The sequence below is a fragment of the Sphaerodactylus townsendi genome, linkage group LG04, assembly GCF_021028975.2.
Source record: "Sphaerodactylus townsendi isolate TG3544 linkage group LG04, MPM_Stown_v2.3, whole genome shotgun sequence".
In the NCBI taxonomy this organism is placed as follows: Eukaryota; Metazoa; Chordata; class Lepidosauria; order Squamata; family Sphaerodactylidae; genus Sphaerodactylus; species Sphaerodactylus townsendi.
Window position 1 is genome coordinate 7,762,667 of NC_059428.1, and position 16,231 is coordinate 7,778,897.

Here is a 16,231-nt window from a genome sequence, read left to right on the forward strand (position 1 = left end):
TGAGCAGCCCAAGGTCGCCCAGCAGGAATGTAGGAGTGGGGAAACACATCCGGTTCACCAGATAAAAGCCCCTGCCACTCAGGCGGAGGAGTGGGGAATCAAACCCGGTTCTCCAGATTAGAATCCACCTGCTCTTAACCACGACACCACGCGGACTCTCACGCTGGTCATGCCAGTTGTAACTCCAACCTTTCAAGCAGGAGCTCTGCTGAACAGGGTGCTTTTTAAAAGGGACATCTTGTTTAAAAACACTTCATTCCAGGCGCTCGGTTTACTTCCGGTCACACAGTAAAGATCTTTGCACTGCGACGGCATCTGTTGCGAAAGCCACGTTTAAAAAAAAATCTGCACAGCCAATCAAATTTCCAGTGGCCAATCGGAAGTCGTTCAGAGCAAGAACCTTACTGAGGCCCACCCACTTTATAACAAACTTGCAGACTGCCAGGAAGGTGGCAATAACTACTGTGCCCCACCCCCACCCCGGGCACCCTGTTGGGGCCTTGGCCTCCTTGGGCTGGGCTTGGTTGGCAGAGGTGCTCTGGCCTGTGGCTGGATTGTGCTCGCAGACACTGCACCTGTGGGAGGGTTCAGGCGTGGAGCCTTCGCTTGATGGTTCCTGATATCCAGATTGCTCCAGCTGAGCCTGGGGGCAGGAGGGCGGGAGGGGGGGAACCGGCTGAACCTGGGCTGTTGCAAAAACCTTTTAGCTGCAACCAGAAAATCCAGATTTTATCATGGGAATAAGGTGCTGCCGGGGGGAGCTGAGGCTCTGCATGTCAGGCTGTGCAGGTGGGAAGAATGCCTGCCCTCAGCTGAGATTAGAGTTACCAACCTTCAGGTGGTGACTAGAGATTGCCAGGGGTTGCAACTGATGTTCAGCTAACAGAGATCAGTTCACCTGGAGAAGATGGTCACTTTGGAAGGTGGACTCTGGGGTATCTATCGAAATAAAACAATGGTCCGATTACCGTCCGCCCCGTCCCGTCTGGGTCCCGGTCCGTCCGTCCGTCCAGTCAACGGGTCCAATCTCGGGTCCGTCCGGGTCATCCATCCATCGATTTAGGAACCGCCCACCCCTGGAGGGCTCTGGGTGGTAGACAACAAAACACAAAATACAATAATACATATAAATTAAAACTCATAACTTAAACCCTATACAATACAGCATTCCATTTCCCAATACAAGCTTCCTAGTTTACTTGGCTGTGATGCTAACAGAGAGCTTTCAATACCTTTTCCCCATCCTTGAGTAGAGTGGTGGGGCGATCTTTGAGTAGAGTGGTGGGGTGTGGAGGAAGAGCTGTGTTTTGGCCCGGGGCCTGGCGGTGCTGCTTCACAGCCTGCTGGCTACTTTTTTCCTATTTCTGAAAAGGGATAATCCAAACTGACCGCACAAGAAGCCCGGCAAGTGGTGTTTATTTTGTGGGAGGCCTGGCACGGCCTTTAATGAGAGAGAGGGTTTCAGCTCACAAGGCGAGTGATTTATTTCTCCCACTTAAGCGCTGCCTTCCCTTCTGGGATTCCTGGCGGCCGTGAGTGGGGCATGTTTGCGTGGGTGTACTCCAGGAACGTGGAGCTGGTTTTTCATTCTGTTGGAAACGTTAGAGGTTGGTTTTTGGCTCCGGTTCACATCCTGGAAGCTCAGGTGCCCAGCTGATTCCTGGTTTCAGAACCAGTTTGGAGGGTAACTGTGTTGGTCTGCAGGAGACAGCTAGATTCAAGTCCTTGGAGATTTGCTCTTTGGACTGTTTGAAATGAGGTCTCTTTCCCCGGGGATTTTCCAAGCTGACCACAGATGACTGGAGCACCCTTCCTGCATGTGAGCTCCCAAAGGCACCTGGTGGGCCACTGCGAGTAGCAGAGAGCTGGACTAGATGGACTCTGGTCTGATCCAGCTGGCTTGTTCTTATGTTCAGTCTGGGCCTGCAGTGGTTTATGGAGGAGAAGTTGATCTATGGCTACCAATCTTGATCCTCTTTGATCTGAGATTGCAAATGCCTTAACAGACCAGGTGCTCGGGAGCAACAGCAGCAGCAGAAGGCCATTGCTTTCACCTCCTGCCTGTGAGCTCCCAATGGCACCTGGTGGGCCACTGCGAGTAGCAGAGAGCTGGACTAGATGGACTCTGGTCTGATCCAGCTGGCTTGTTCTTAGGTTCTTATGGTACCTACTGAATTGGAGTCCACTGCATTGTGTGATGCATATTTCCTTCCATCCAGGTCAGTGGTCTGCAACCTGCGGCTCTCCAGATGTTCATGGCCATGCTGGCAGGGGCTGATGGGATTTGAAGTCCACGAACATCTGGAGAGCCGCAGGTTGCAGACCCCATGATCCAGGTGATGCGGACATGGGCTTTGCATCGCAGCTCCTCTGCTGTCCTGGTGTTTAGTGCACCCATTGCACAGCGGAGCAGGCCGTACGTGGGGTGCCTCCTGTCTTGGGAGCACGTTTCTTCCGCTGATGGCACTTCCTCAGTGAAGGCAAGATCGTTTCCCAGAAGGCTTTGTGTCCCTTTCCCATGCCATAGGGTCAGGGAGAGCTCATGGGGACATGTGGGATCACATGTCCCTGGGTGCACGCCAGCTGGTCACATGGGGAGGCAGAGAATCGCCCCCCACACACACCCCTCAGCCCCACCAGAGGCTCCGAAGGAGGGGCGAGGAGTTGGGGTTCAGCGGAAGCTATGGCTCCCAATCTTGATCCTCTTTGATCTGAGGTTGCAAATGCCTTAGCAGACCAGGTGCTCAGGAGCACAGCCGCAGAAGGCCATTGCTTTCACTGCAGGTGAGCTCCCAAAGGCACCTGGTGGGCCACTGCGAGTAGCAGAGAGCTGGACTAGATGGACTCTGGTCTGATCCAGCAGGCTAGTTCTTATGTTCTTATGTTCGTATTGCATGCAGAAGGTCAGAGAATCAGCCTTTCCCCAGACCTCAGGGAACTAATGTTTTCAGAACAGACAGCGCCAAGCGGGGCTGATAGCCAAGTGGACCGGTGCACTGGACACGGCAGAGGCCTCCTCACCTGTTCTGTTCGTCTTGCTTAAGTGGCGTTGACCCAGAATGCAGGACGACTGTTGCTCCCCACAAGCTCCACCCGGAAGCGGCAAAGATGGGAGGCCCCACTTTGGGCTGGGCCTCTCGAGCCCCACATCTCATGGTGCTCTGGGGCGGAGCTGCGTGGGGAGACCTTGTGTGCTCCCCGTGCTGCGGAATTGGATTGTGAAGGAAACCGTCTGCTTTAGTCAGGAAGGGCTGATTAATCAGGCCTTGTAACGATCGGGGTTTGCTCTCCTGGCCACTTTAAATATTTACAGCTCGGTGAGTTATGTTTCGGTTCCTGGGAACTGGCGATGAGCTGCCCGACGGCATTGGCAGAGTCCCATTAACAAGCCGCGTCAGCCCCGTTTCCGTGTTGTAATTTGAACTCCTCGCTTAAGGAGCTGGGGAAATGAAAACCAGGCAGGGAAATGCCGATTGGACGGTTAAAGTCCAGAGTGGGGCAGATAATGACTGGAGGCATGTTGCCCCCCCCCCCTCCCTAGGAGGTTTCCCTCCTTCAAGCTGCTTAGCAGTTTCTGGGAGAACATAAGAACTTAAGAACAAGCCAGCTGAATCAGACCAGAGTCCATCTAGTCCAGCTCTCTGCTACTCGCAGTGGCCCACCAGGTGCCTTTGGGAGCTCACCTGCAGGAGGTGAAAGCAATGGCCTTCTGCGGCTGTTGCTCTCGAGCACCTGGTCTGCTAAGGCATTTGCAATCTCAGATCAAGGAGGATCAAGATTGGTAGCCATAGATCGACTTCTCCTCCATAAATCTGTCCAAGCCCCTTTTAAATCTATATCCAGGTTAGTGGCCATCACCACCTCCTGTGGCAGCATATTCCAAACACCAATCACACGTTGCGGTGAAGAAGTGTTTCCTTTTATTAGTCCTAATTCTTCCCCCCCCAGCTTATTTTTCAATACAGATTGCCCCTGGTTCTAGATAATTGCCAGAGAAAAAAGAGAGAAAAAATTTCTACCCCATGCATAATTTTATACATACATCGGGAGATGTATTGTCGGAGGCCATGCCAACAGGGGCTGATGGGAATTGTAGTCCATGAACACCTGAAGCGCCAGAGTTGGACACCCCTGCTCTAGAGCATCCCTGGATTCGTTGTTTAACAGATAAGCTGTCTTCTGCTGGTCTGTCCAGCCCCCTAAGCCCATCAAGAAGGTGGAGAGGAACTTGGTTCTGGCCCGGTTATGAAGGGGGCAATAACACAGAATGCGCGTGGTGCATGGTTTCTGCAGTTTCCAGAATGCAGGTGCAGAAATGGGTTGTTTTGGAGCCTCTTCTGTCCCGCAAAGCGGAAGGCAGCACGTTGCCTCTGGCCATTCACAGATTCAGAAGGAAGGGCCCCTCAGGGCTGAATAAGGACACAGTAATCTGAGCTCCCTCTTTTTCTGCCGGCAAGCGTTTCTCCTCTGCTCTCATCAGGCTGGGTTTGCCGCTCTGCTTCGTACCTGGGCATCCCGAATTCCTTCCTTGGCACCTGCCCCCCCACCCTTCTGGCTGGGATCTAAGAGCTGGGGGGCTGTATCTGAGGACTCTCAACAGCTTCTACCCCAAAAATTCTTGCTGGTCTCTAAGGTGCTACCAGGCTCAGCTGCAGCTCCTCCGCTGCATTGCATGCATAGGCGGGGGCCTGCTAAAATAAGCACCCATCTTGGCGGCATATTCGCGGGCTTCTGCCAGGATTGGTGAGAAGTGCTGAACCCACGGAGTGAGCTTAGGAAATTGCCCACAAGTGGCCGTTTTGAAGAGAAAGGGCCGAGGAAACATCCCCACTGCTCCACATTGCGCCTCTTTGCTGTGAAATTCCATCCCTGCAGCGTTTGTTTACTGCCTGGCGTTTGTTTGTGTGACCCAGTCACCATAGTGCCGGCTCTGCGGCCTGGCCCGGCGGACGAAGGGGCAGCAAGCAGACTCTCCGGCTCTGTTCCCAGCCTCTCCTGCCCTCTTGCATCCCGCTTCCCACCCGTCAGTCAGCCAAAGGAGCCTCCGTGGTGCAAAGGAGCCTGGTGCCCTCCTCTGCTTCGCTGGAGCTGGCATTCCTTTGCTTTGCCCGCTCTGCAGCTTCCCTTTCTGAGACCAGCATGGCCCTTTTCTGAGTTGGCACAGAGCATGAGCTAGAAACCCAGGCTACCTGCCGCTGGGAGATGCTACATAAGCTATGTGAAAAAGAGAGATAATATTCTCTGCCCCTGTGGCTGCAGCAGGTTTATAGAATCACAGAGTTGGAAAGGGGAGGACAGGCCATCTAGTCCAGCCCCTGCTACAATGCAGGGTCAGCCTAAAGCAGTGGTGGCGAACCTATGGCACTCCAGATGTTCATGGACTACAATTCCCATCAGACCCTGCCAGCATGGCCAATTGTAGTCCATGAACATTGTAGTCCATGAACATCTGGAGTGCCATAGGTTCGCCACCACGGGCCTAGAGCATCCCTAACAAGTGTTGGTCTAGCCCCGTGGTGGCGAACCTTTGGAACTCCAGATGTTATGGACTACAATTCCCATCAGCCCCTTCCTGTATGGCCAATTGGCCATGCTGGCAGGGGCTGATGGGACTTGTAGTCCATAGCATCTGGAGTGCCAAAGGTTCACCGCCACTCGTCTAGCCACTGCTTAAAGACTGCCCGTGACAGAAAGCTCACCCCCTCCCTAGGCAGCTGATTCCACTGTTGCACAACTATTAATGTAACTTTCCCCCCTAATATCCAGTGGGAATCTTGCTGCCTGCAATTTAAACCCATAATTGTGAGTCCTCGTTTCTGCTGCCAATAAGAACAGCTCTGTGCCCTCTTCGAAGTGACAACCCTTCAAATACTTCAAGAGAGCAGTCATGTCTCTCCCTGCACACCCACTTCATTCTGTCCACATCCTTTTTGAAGTGACACCTTCAGAACGGCACACAATACTTCAGGTGCAGCCTGGCCAGTGCAGTCTGTAGCGGGACTATGATGTTACCCCAAATGCTGGGTCTGCCCCTTTTAGGGTGGGGATTTAGGAACGGGCAGACCTTGCTTAATGAGAGGTTGGGCGAGCTCGGAAACTTGGTTGCCAAAGGTTATGGAGAGTAGGTTTTGCAAGGAATCCTTAAGAGAGCAAGATACAGTTTAACGATTTTATTAAAAAGTAAAAATAATAAACATACAAGCACACAGTAATCAAAACAGCAAAAGATACACCCACAGTTCAAGGATGTGTATAGAGTTGAGGGGAAAGGTCTGGAAAAGTGGAGGGATTTGTGGGAGAAGGGTTGTACTACCTTATCTTGGAGCAGAATGGCTCGATGAACAGACCCCAGTGACCAGCACTAAACTCCAGTAGAATAAGAAACAATGCATTGGGAACAATATCAACAGACAGAGAGGTGTCCAGGCGATATTAAACACTGTTTGAAGAGGGGGCTAGTTATAGGGAGAAATGAGCCCTCAGAGTTATGCAGAGTGACCCTTAGTCTCCCAAGACAAAGGGAAGCCTTTCCTTTCCAGAGAAAGACAGAAGGAGAGTGCTCAACTTGAGCAGTAATGCTCAAGTAATGGGTATAGTACTTAATGATAATGTTGGGCACTTGGCATTAATGGGCTAAGCCAGGGAGTGCCCAAAGGTGGCAGGGAACGGACTTTATCACAGCTGTAAAACAGTGGTGGTGCAAAGAAGGTGGTATTGGAGAGAAGTCAGAGAAAGAAACTAAGATTGCTATTGTGCTGGCAGGAACACCTTGAAGCAATTAGCATGTTCTTTGTCTCAGTGAAGCAGATAGACCGGAGATGGAGGTGGAAATGGGCCCTTCCCACTGAAGGCATTGTCTTGTCTTAATTCCTTTAGGAAGGGGATGAAGCAGATAGTTTGCAAGTGAGATACAGGTGAGGACAAGTTCAGACAAGGTTTTCTGTCGTGGGCACACTGAGCCAGTGCAGAAAAGGGCACTTTGGCACTGCACTGCTGGGCATCCCAAGGGTTGGCAGGATGGCTAGAGACAGGGCCCCCCTAACCCATCATGGGTCGGTCTGGTACCAATGACCTCTTACGATTTGGATATTATGCCTCTATTGATACACCCCAAGATTACATTAGCCTTTTATGCCGCTGCATCACACTGATTGCTCATATTTAGCCTCTTTTTTGTTTCCCAGATGTAGAACTGGGTAATACATAAGGCAGTGGTGGCGAACCTTTTCGAGACCAAGTGCCCAAACTGCAACCCAAACCCCACTTATTTATTGCAAAGTGCCAACACGGCAATTTAACCTGAATACTGAGGTTTTAGTTTAGAAAAAACGGTTGGCTCCGAGGCGCGCGTTACTTGGGAGTAAGCTTGGTGGTAGTCGGTGGCTTTGCTTTGAAGCAACCATGGAACTCTTCGAATCACAACCCTTGGAGGGTTTACTCAGAAGCAAGCCCCGTTGCCAGCAACCGAGGTTACTCCCAGGTAAAGGATCGTGCTTTAGTTCTTCACATGAAAATCAGTGGGGTTTAACAGTGCTTAACAGGGTTACCTACACTGCTTCCCCAAAACTAGCTCATAGGTTTAATGCTAATAATCCCGAGTCTCCAGTGACCCAGGGCCAGCCTATAGATGTGGGGCGATTTCCTCCCCACATGGCCGAGGAACTCCCCAAGGGCGCGTGCCCACAGACAGGGCTCCGAGTGCCACCTCTGGCACCTGTGCCATAGGTTCGCCACCACTGACATAAGGCATGTACACCCCCCCCCCCACAAAAAAAAGAACAAGCCAGCCAGAAGGGAAGATGGTCAAAAAGGCAGAGCTTCATGGATAATTTAGCAGCAGGGGACTGAGTTCTGGAGCTCCTCGTGTGAGGCTCTGGTGCCCAAGTGTCTGTGCTCCTTCTTTGGATGCCAGAGGGAAAGGGGGAGGCCCACACCTCTTGCCCCTGAATCTGTTGCTGGGAGCAGGCTTTTCTGAACCCAAAGGTAATAATCCCTTGAAGAATGGGCCTTTCCTTGTTCAGAGCCCAGCTCAGGGCTGCGTGGATCGCTGCCAGGCTAATCTCTAAATCCTGCCATGGTCCGCTTGCTCCCTTCTCCTTAGAAAGCCTTTGTGATGTTCGGAGACTGAACGGTCTCCCCCCCCCCCCCCAACCCCGAGGGGGTTACACAACAGCCTCCTGGGAATCTTTCCATGCTAGGTGAAGCAAGGAGTCCTTCTTGCAGGAGACCTCATCCATACTCCGTGGAAAAGGCAGGAGGGTCCCCACGGCTGACCTGGGCAAACTGGCCGAGCACTTATTAAAGTTATTAAAATATCAGTATTGCACCTATCCTTGTGGTTCAAGGCAGCTTACAGCGACGGTTGAAAATGTTTTCAGTTTAAAAGCAAAAATAGAAGAGCAAACCCCACATCTCCCCCCCTTAAAAGAAGCCTGCCATTCATCCCCCCTGCCATTCATCCCCCCACCCAGACCAAGACTGCTGCTCCTTTGCAGCTAGGCAAAGATCTCCTCCTTCTGGCAGGGATGTCTGCCCCTTGGCAGGATCCGGCCCCATGCAGATTTATGGTGTCCAGAATGTTTCTATGCCACCTCTCTGGCATCCTGTTCAGGTGGCTTATGATTAAAACCACATCACAATCGTTCATTTTTATTTTATGCAATACATTTAGCTGCGGAACTCAAGCCAGCTTACAATGTAAATCTTAAAAACCAGCCTTTGAACACAAACCGTGTAAATTATATGTGGTTCTGGGGCGCCACATATAATTGAGGTTTTATCTGTATTAAGATTTTAATGTATTTATCTAAATTATGTGCTGGTTTTATTGTATTAGTTTTGTTGTTTTGTTGTAAACTGCCCAGAGCCCTTTGGGGATGGTGGCGGTGGTCTCCTCCTCCCTCCCTCCTCCTCCTCCCTCCTGAATCTAATCCTCCTCCATCCCTCCCTCCCTCCCTCCACCCATCCCTCCCTCCCTCCCTCCACCCCTCCCTCCCTCCCTCCCTCCCTCCCTCTCCATCCATCCATCCATCCATCCATCCATCCATCCATCCATCCATCCATCCATCCATCCATCCATCCATCCATCCATCCATCCATCCATCCATCCATCCATCCATCCATCCATCCATCCATCCATCCATCTATCTATCTATCTATCTATCTATCTATCTATCTATCTATCTATAATGATAAACAAATACTACGCCGATACATTACAACTTCCTAGGCCTCTGGGTGAGGCACGAATTGTAAGGAAGGCCAACAACCAGCTAAAGATCTGGCAGCTGTGAAATCTACAACAACAACAACAACAACAACAATAGAACCCGGTTTGATTCCCTATTCCTACACATGAAGCCTTCTGGGTGATCTTGGACTAGTCCTAGTTCTCTCAGAACTCTCTCAGCCCCACTAACCTCACAGGGTGTCTGTTGTGGGGAGAGGAAGGACAGGAGCTTGTAAGCTGCTTTGAGACTCTTTACAGGAGACAAAGGATAAATCCAAACTCATCCTCCTCTACTTCTTCTTCTGTTCCTCCTCCTCCTCATCAAATGTGTGGGTAAAAATAGGCATTTGGCCCAGTGCCAGAGGAAAGTTCAGGAAGAACCCAGTGAGCCACAAGGGGGCGGGTGCTCCAAAGCCAAGGGGCCACTGCAGAAAATGCCCTGTTTCTAATTGCCCCTCAGTTCACCTCTACTATTGGGGCACAGAGAAAAGGACATGAAATGCCGACCTTCCCTGGAGGGCTGGGTGGGGTAGGGTGGGGTCTGCCTGCTTTTTCGCCATCAGACATTGGACCTGCCAGAAGCTCGGCCGGCGGGTTCCTGGCTTCTTGCCCTGCCTGGAAAGCCACGGCAGCCGCCCATCTCCGCATCAAAGTGAAGGAAGGGGGCAGCAGGGGGGTGGGCTTCCTCCCTTCATCCCCCCCACTGTGGCCTTTGTCTCCCCAGCGACCCGTCACAACCACTTGAAAGACTTCATGCTGGTGGTGTCAATTGTGATCGGCGTGGGGGGCTGCTGGTTTGCCTACATCCAGAATCGCTACTCCAAGGAGCACATGAAGAAGATGATGAAGGACCTCGAGGGGCTGCACCGGGCAGAGCAGAGCCTGCATGACCTCCAGGAAAGGTGAGCCCCCCCCCCCCGCCAACCTGTCAGGAATAAAGGTGCCCCCCTCCCCTTCTGTCCCCATCTCTGTTTACATCTTTTTATTGATGGAGCCAACAGTCTTCCCATTTAGGGAGGGTTTTAAAAATGGATTTTACCGGGTGCCTTGACTTTGATTTAATTGTATTAACCACTGTTTTAAAGGATTTTTTAAAGGGGATTAGTAATCTATCTATATTGGAATTTAATTGTTTAGTTTTAATTGTATTTAGTTGTATTATGATTTGACTTGTACACCGCCCAGAGCCCTTCGGGGACAGGACGGTATATAAAACTAAACAATCAATCAATCAATCAATCAATCAATCAATCAATCAATCAATAAAGATGCCGGGGAGGGGGCAGCATGAGTCAGAGGTGGTCCCTTTCATTGGGGCTGGGCGCATCAATAGCTTCTGTTGCAGATCTTTCTGGTTGCTTCTGGACGGAGGCTCTTGTGATAGGGAGGAAGCAAGGGGAAACACTCCCTAAAGAAATAGACCAGAGGTGTCCTGGCCTGGAGTTTTCCTGCCTATGTCTCAGCATTCTGATTCCCCGCAGGATTCAATAGAGGCTGGCAGGCAGTGGTGTAGCTGCCACAAAGACATGTGTGGCCACAGGCCCCAGGTGCACACCAATTACATAGTCAGCTGTGGCTAGGAGCCACTGAGAGGCCCTGCCTGGGGGCTTTCTCTAGCCCCGTGATGGCGAACTTATGGCACTCCAGATGTTCATGGACTACAATTCCCATCAGCCCTTGCCAGCATGGCCAATTGGGCCTAAAAAAAGCCCAAAATATTCTGAGAGACCCGTCTCCTTCAGCACACTCTCTTTTTGAACTGTTACCATCCGGCAGACGATACAGGTCTATCAAAACTAGGACAAAGAGGCTTAGAGACAGCTTCTACTCTAGAGCTGTGGCTATGCTGAACTCCAAGCTAAGCTCTCGTCGTTGATGTGTTTGGGGGCTGTGTGTAGAGGATAGGTGGTGCAGGGAAGGTATGCAGCGGAGGATGGGGGTATGAGTCTGACATTGTGTGCATCGAGGGATGCTGCTGTAATTTTCGTTGTGCGTACACAATGACAATAAAATGCTTATGCAATTGACCATGCTGGCAGGGCCTGATGGGAATGGTAGTCCATGGACATCTGGAGTGCCATAGGTTCGCCACCAAAGCCACTTCTTTCATCTTCCTGTGGCAACAAGTTTGACCTGAAGTTGTGTCCTGGGGGCTTGGACCTGCTGCCGGTCACTTGGAGGCTGGCCACAGAGTTCTGGGCATCAGCAACTTCCACAGCTTCCAGAATCGACAGTCGTCCATCTCAAGGGCTGCAAGAAACAGAAAAGTCTTCTTACCCGGTACCTTTGGCAGAACAGGCTGATCCCCCGCTGCTTGTACCCCTTCTGAGTGGGCCCCGCTATTCTCCTGGGGGGCTTGGAGCCCCCATTTTGCAGCAACCTTGAGCCAGAAGCAGGATTGGCGGAGTGCCGGGTTCCAGAGCACACACATTATCACTGAGTCTGTGAACATCTGCTGATTGGAGATGAAGGCGTGTTGTAGCTCCCTTGGCAAACCGGAAACAAACCGTCGGACAAATCCACGACCATGAGCGATGGGAGTTTAGCACTTCCTGGGTTTTTTTAAAAAAACCCTTCCAAACAGCTAACACTGTCCTCCAGCGGACATGTGGCATCTCTGCAAAACTCCACCAGTGGACAGTCTGCGACGAGATGCTCCCGGCTCCCCCTCCTTTTCCTCAAGATGTGTTTATTTGTCTGCCAGAGCCTCATTTTCCTGGGGGCACATTTTTAACATTCCTGGCAATGTGTGTGTGTGTGTGTGTGTGTGTGTGTGTGTGAGAGAGAGAGAGAGAGAGAGAGAGAGAGAGAGAGAGAGAGAGAGACTTCTTCCTCACGGTCACCTGGGAGTCTCCATCCTTGTGAAGCAAAGAGCAGTCCTGTGGAGCCCCGGGAGGAAGGGCTGTGAAGGACGCCTTCCGGCTCAGTTGCAGAGGCCTCGTTCCCAGCCTTGGACTCTTGCTTTGTTCGCCTTCCTCGCAGGGCTGGCTGGCTTTGTTTCATCTTCACGGGCAGCCTCCTCCTTCCCCAGCCTGCCCCCTCGGCTTCCTTCCAGTTCTGCCTCCTCCCAGCCCCAGTGGACTGGATGCTCCTCTCCAAAGGCTGCTTCCCCTTCCTGCATCTGCAGCCATTGAATTACGCGTGGATGCGCTCCTCTGGGCACTCTTCCCAGCCGTTCCCCAGGGCCTCCAGAATCATAGAGTTGGAAGAGACCCCCAAGCACCATCAAATCCAACCACCTGCAATGCAGGAACACACAATCAGCTGGATGGCCATAAGAACATAAGAACAAGCCTGCTGGATCAGACCAGAGTCCATCTAGTCCAGCACTCTGCTGCTACTCGCAGTGGCCCACCAGGTGCCTTGGGGAGCTCATGTGCAGGAGGTGAAAGCAATGACCTTCTGCTGCGGCTGCTGCTGTTCCTGAGCACCTGGTCTGCTAAGGCATTTGCAATCTCAGATTAAAGAGGACCAAGATTGGTAGCCACAGATCGACTTCTCCTCCATAAATCTGTCCAAGCCCCTTTTAAAGCTACCCAGGTTAGTGGCCATCACCACCTCCTGTGGCAGCATATTCCAAACACCAATCACGCGTTGTGTGAAGAAGTGTTTCCTTTTATTAGTCCTAATTCTTCCCCCCAGCATTTTCAATGGATGCCCCCTGGTTCTAGTATTGTGAGAAAGAACTGACAGGAGTGCTTTGATTGTGTGATCCTGCATTGCAAGGGGATGGACTTGAAGGCCCTTGGGGTCTCTTCCAACTCTGTGATTCTAAGAGGCGGCATAAAAGATCTCTGCCTGAGTCCCCGGACAGCTGCTCAGCCAGCCCGAGTAGACAATACTGACTGCGAAGGACCCAGGGTCTGACTTTTTGTAAGGCCACTTTGTGTGTGCGTGTGTGATTGCCTGCCAATCCTTTCTCCAACAAATTTTTTTGCCAATCTTGTGTTCATTTGGTGTTCTGGGTTTCCGGTCTGTGTGGCCGTGGTCTTGTAGCTTTTGTACCACGTTTATGACCGATACCTTCAGAAGCATGAGATGGTGAGATGTTTTTCTCTCCATCTTACCAATATACCTCTGAAGCTGCCAGCCGTAGATGCGGGCAAAACATTAGAACAGAAAACTACCAGACCGTGGCCACGCAGCCCGGAAAACCCACAACAGCCAGTTGATTCTGGCCTGAAAACCTTCGTCACTACATTTGTTTATTTTTATTTATTTTAAAATTTATATCCCACCCTTCCCACTAGGGCTCAGGGCGGTGAACAACACAAATCACATAAAACAGTGCAATAAAACAATTCAGCCGCAGCAGTTAAAACTTACAACAATAAAAAGCAGTAAGTTAAATGGATGGCGATAAAATGTTGTTCACTTGTTAATATGATAAACTCTGATGTCCTTTTGATGCTGAGAGTGCTGTCATGATTTTGAGTTGAGCATCAATGCTGGTTTGAGAGGGGGGTCCTTATAATTACCGGGCAGAGCTGAAGGGACGGAGTGTCTTTCTTCATGGCTGTCTAGAAACTCCCCCCTCTGGGCAGAAGAACTTGCTTGCCGGTTGCTGGTCTGCTGCCCTCTGCTGGGCCTCGGAGTCCCTGCACGTCCAAGCAGAGAATCCCTCGGTCGGACGGTGTCTCAGTTCCGGGGCTTTTCTCCCTGTCTGGCCTCCTCCACGGAGCTCTTACACCAGAGGTCTGCAACCTGTGGCTCTCCAGATGTTCATGGACTACAATTCCCATCAGCCCCTGCCAGCATGGCCAGCATGGCCAGCCAGCTCTCCAGGGTCTCAGGCTGAGGTTTTCCACCTCACCTGCTGCCTGGTCCTTTATTAACTGGAGAAGACGGGGATTGAACTGGCGGCCTTCCGCAGATGCTGTGCCACTAAGCTGCAGCCCCTTCTCCTTGCCGCGTTGCACCGACTCTGCAGGCCAGGCTGTGTCATTCCTGGCACACTGGCTGCCTTCCCTTTCACAGGAGCAGCAGTGGCGTAGGAGGTTAAGAGCTCATGTATCTAATCTGGAGGAACCGGGTTCGATTCCCCGCTCTGCCGCCTGAGCTGTGGAGGCTCATCTGGGGAATTCAGATTAGCTTGTGCACTCCCACACACGCCAGCTGGGTGACCTTGGGCGAGTCACAGTTTCTTGGAGCTCTCTCAGCCCCACCTTGCAGGGTGTTTGTTGTGAGGGGGGGAAGGGCAAGGAGATTGTCAGCCCCTTTGAGTCTCCTGCAGGAGAGAAAGGGGGGATATAAATCCAAACTCCTCCTCCTCCTCCTCCTCCTCTTCTTCTTCTTCTTCTTCCTCTTCTTCTTTCTCCTGCACACTCCGGCCAGTTCCCTTCTCAGGCTGTGCTTCAGTTTTTTGGCAAGTTTAGGCAGCCGGGATTTAGTCTAAGACACGGGTCTGCAACCTGTGGCTCTCCAGATGTTCATGGACTACAAGAAGAGGAGTTTGGATTTATATCCACCTTTCTCTCCTGTAAGGAGACTCAAAGGGGCTGACAATCTCCTTGCCCTTCCCCCCTCACAACAAACACCCTGTGAGGTGGGTGGGGCTGAGAGAGCTCCAAAGAACTGTGACTAGCCCAAGGTCACCCAGCTGGCATGTGCTGGAGTGCACAAGCTAATCTGAATTCCCCAGATAAGCCTCCACAGCTCAGGCGGCAGAGTGGGGAATCAAACCCGGTTCCTCCAGATTAGAGTGCACCTGCTCCTAACCACCACGCCACTGCTGCTCCTAAAAGAAATATATAAGTTTAAAAAGCCTGCTGTGATTGCACTCCATTTGGAGGCTTATTTTGTCAGCATTAATATGTAATAACAAAGCAGCAACTCAAGCAGTATTGGATGACTATGAGACGAGTCCCCAAACTCTTCCCATGAAGATTAATTGCCCCCCCCCCCCCTCCTTGCCCCCGGCCCTCGCAGGCTCCAGAAGGCCCAGGAAGAGCACCGCACGGTGGAGGTGGAGAAGGTCTCTCTGGAGAAGCGGCTGCAGGACGAGATCAGCGTGGCCAAGCAAGAGGCCCATCGGCTGCGGGAGCTGCGGGAGGGGACGGAGAACGAGCTCAGCAGGCAGAAGTACGCCGAGCAAGAGCTGGAGCAGGTAGGCCACGGCTGGGAGCAGCCCTCGGGTGGAGGGGCAGAGCTGCTGGGTGGGCAGTGTGCAGCAGGCAGGCAGGCAGGCAGGCAGGGCGTGACCGGGTCCAGTCTCGCAGGACAGAACAGGCGGCAGACAAGAGCGTAGTCAGAAGACAGTCCAATGGGTCAAGGCGAAGGTGTAGTCACGGGTCAATTCCACAGGTCACGGCACAGGAGATCAGGTAAACAGACTGGGAACCAGCAGTAGACCAGGCGCACGGAGGTGACCGGAAACACCTTTGTTGCACCCAGGCAGAAGCAAGCTCGCAGCAGGCAGCTGGTGCCAGTGGGGGCTCCAATTGTCCGGCCCCGGGGCCCTTTGCCCCACACGTTTCTGTTCAGAATTCATCACTTGTGAGCCTGGGCCGTTGCCACTAACCCAGGCAAAATGTGTTTTGAAATAAGACTGAAAGCCAAACACAAACTGCAGCCTCAGTCATACGTTCTGTGTGTTTCCTGAGAGTTTTTCAGAGGGCAACTCTGTTGGTCTGGATTCAAGTCCAGCTGCACCCTAGAGAACAGCAAGATTTTGGGGGGAGGAGCTTTCGTGAGGCAGAGATCCAAATTAGAGTGGAGTACCAGCTGCGATATAAGGCTCAGGGATCTCCACTCTTAACGTGTACCTGGCAAAGGGAGCTTCGACTCTCGAAAGCTGATTCCCCTGGGAATCGTGTTGGTCTCTGAGATGCTACTTGACTGAAATCCTGTTTTCTGGGGGGAAAAATGTGTCTGGTTTTGAGCAGAAGCCCTCTTCGCCTTCCACCTCTGTGGCTCTGTAGGGCTAGGAAGTGGGATCCAACCAGTTCTCACCACTTCTCTAGAATTGGTTACTAATTTTTTTTGGGTGCCGAGAAGGGGTTA

The 16,231-nt window shown here is 51.9% G+C and overlaps 1 protein-coding gene across 1 annotated transcript in view; it reads left to right on the top strand.

Moving 5' to 3' along the window:
- Positions 1-16,231, top strand: part of LOC125431139 (stromal interaction molecule 1-like) — a 55,782-nt gene that overhangs the window by 38,042 nt on the left and 1,509 nt on the right. The window contains exons 5-6 of the mRNA XM_048493806.1: positions 9,954-10,131; positions 15,158-15,335. Coding sequence (XP_048349763.1) covers positions 9,954-10,131; positions 15,158-15,335 — 356 coding nt within the window. The remainder of the gene's footprint in view (positions 1-9,953; positions 10,132-15,157; positions 15,336-16,231) is intronic.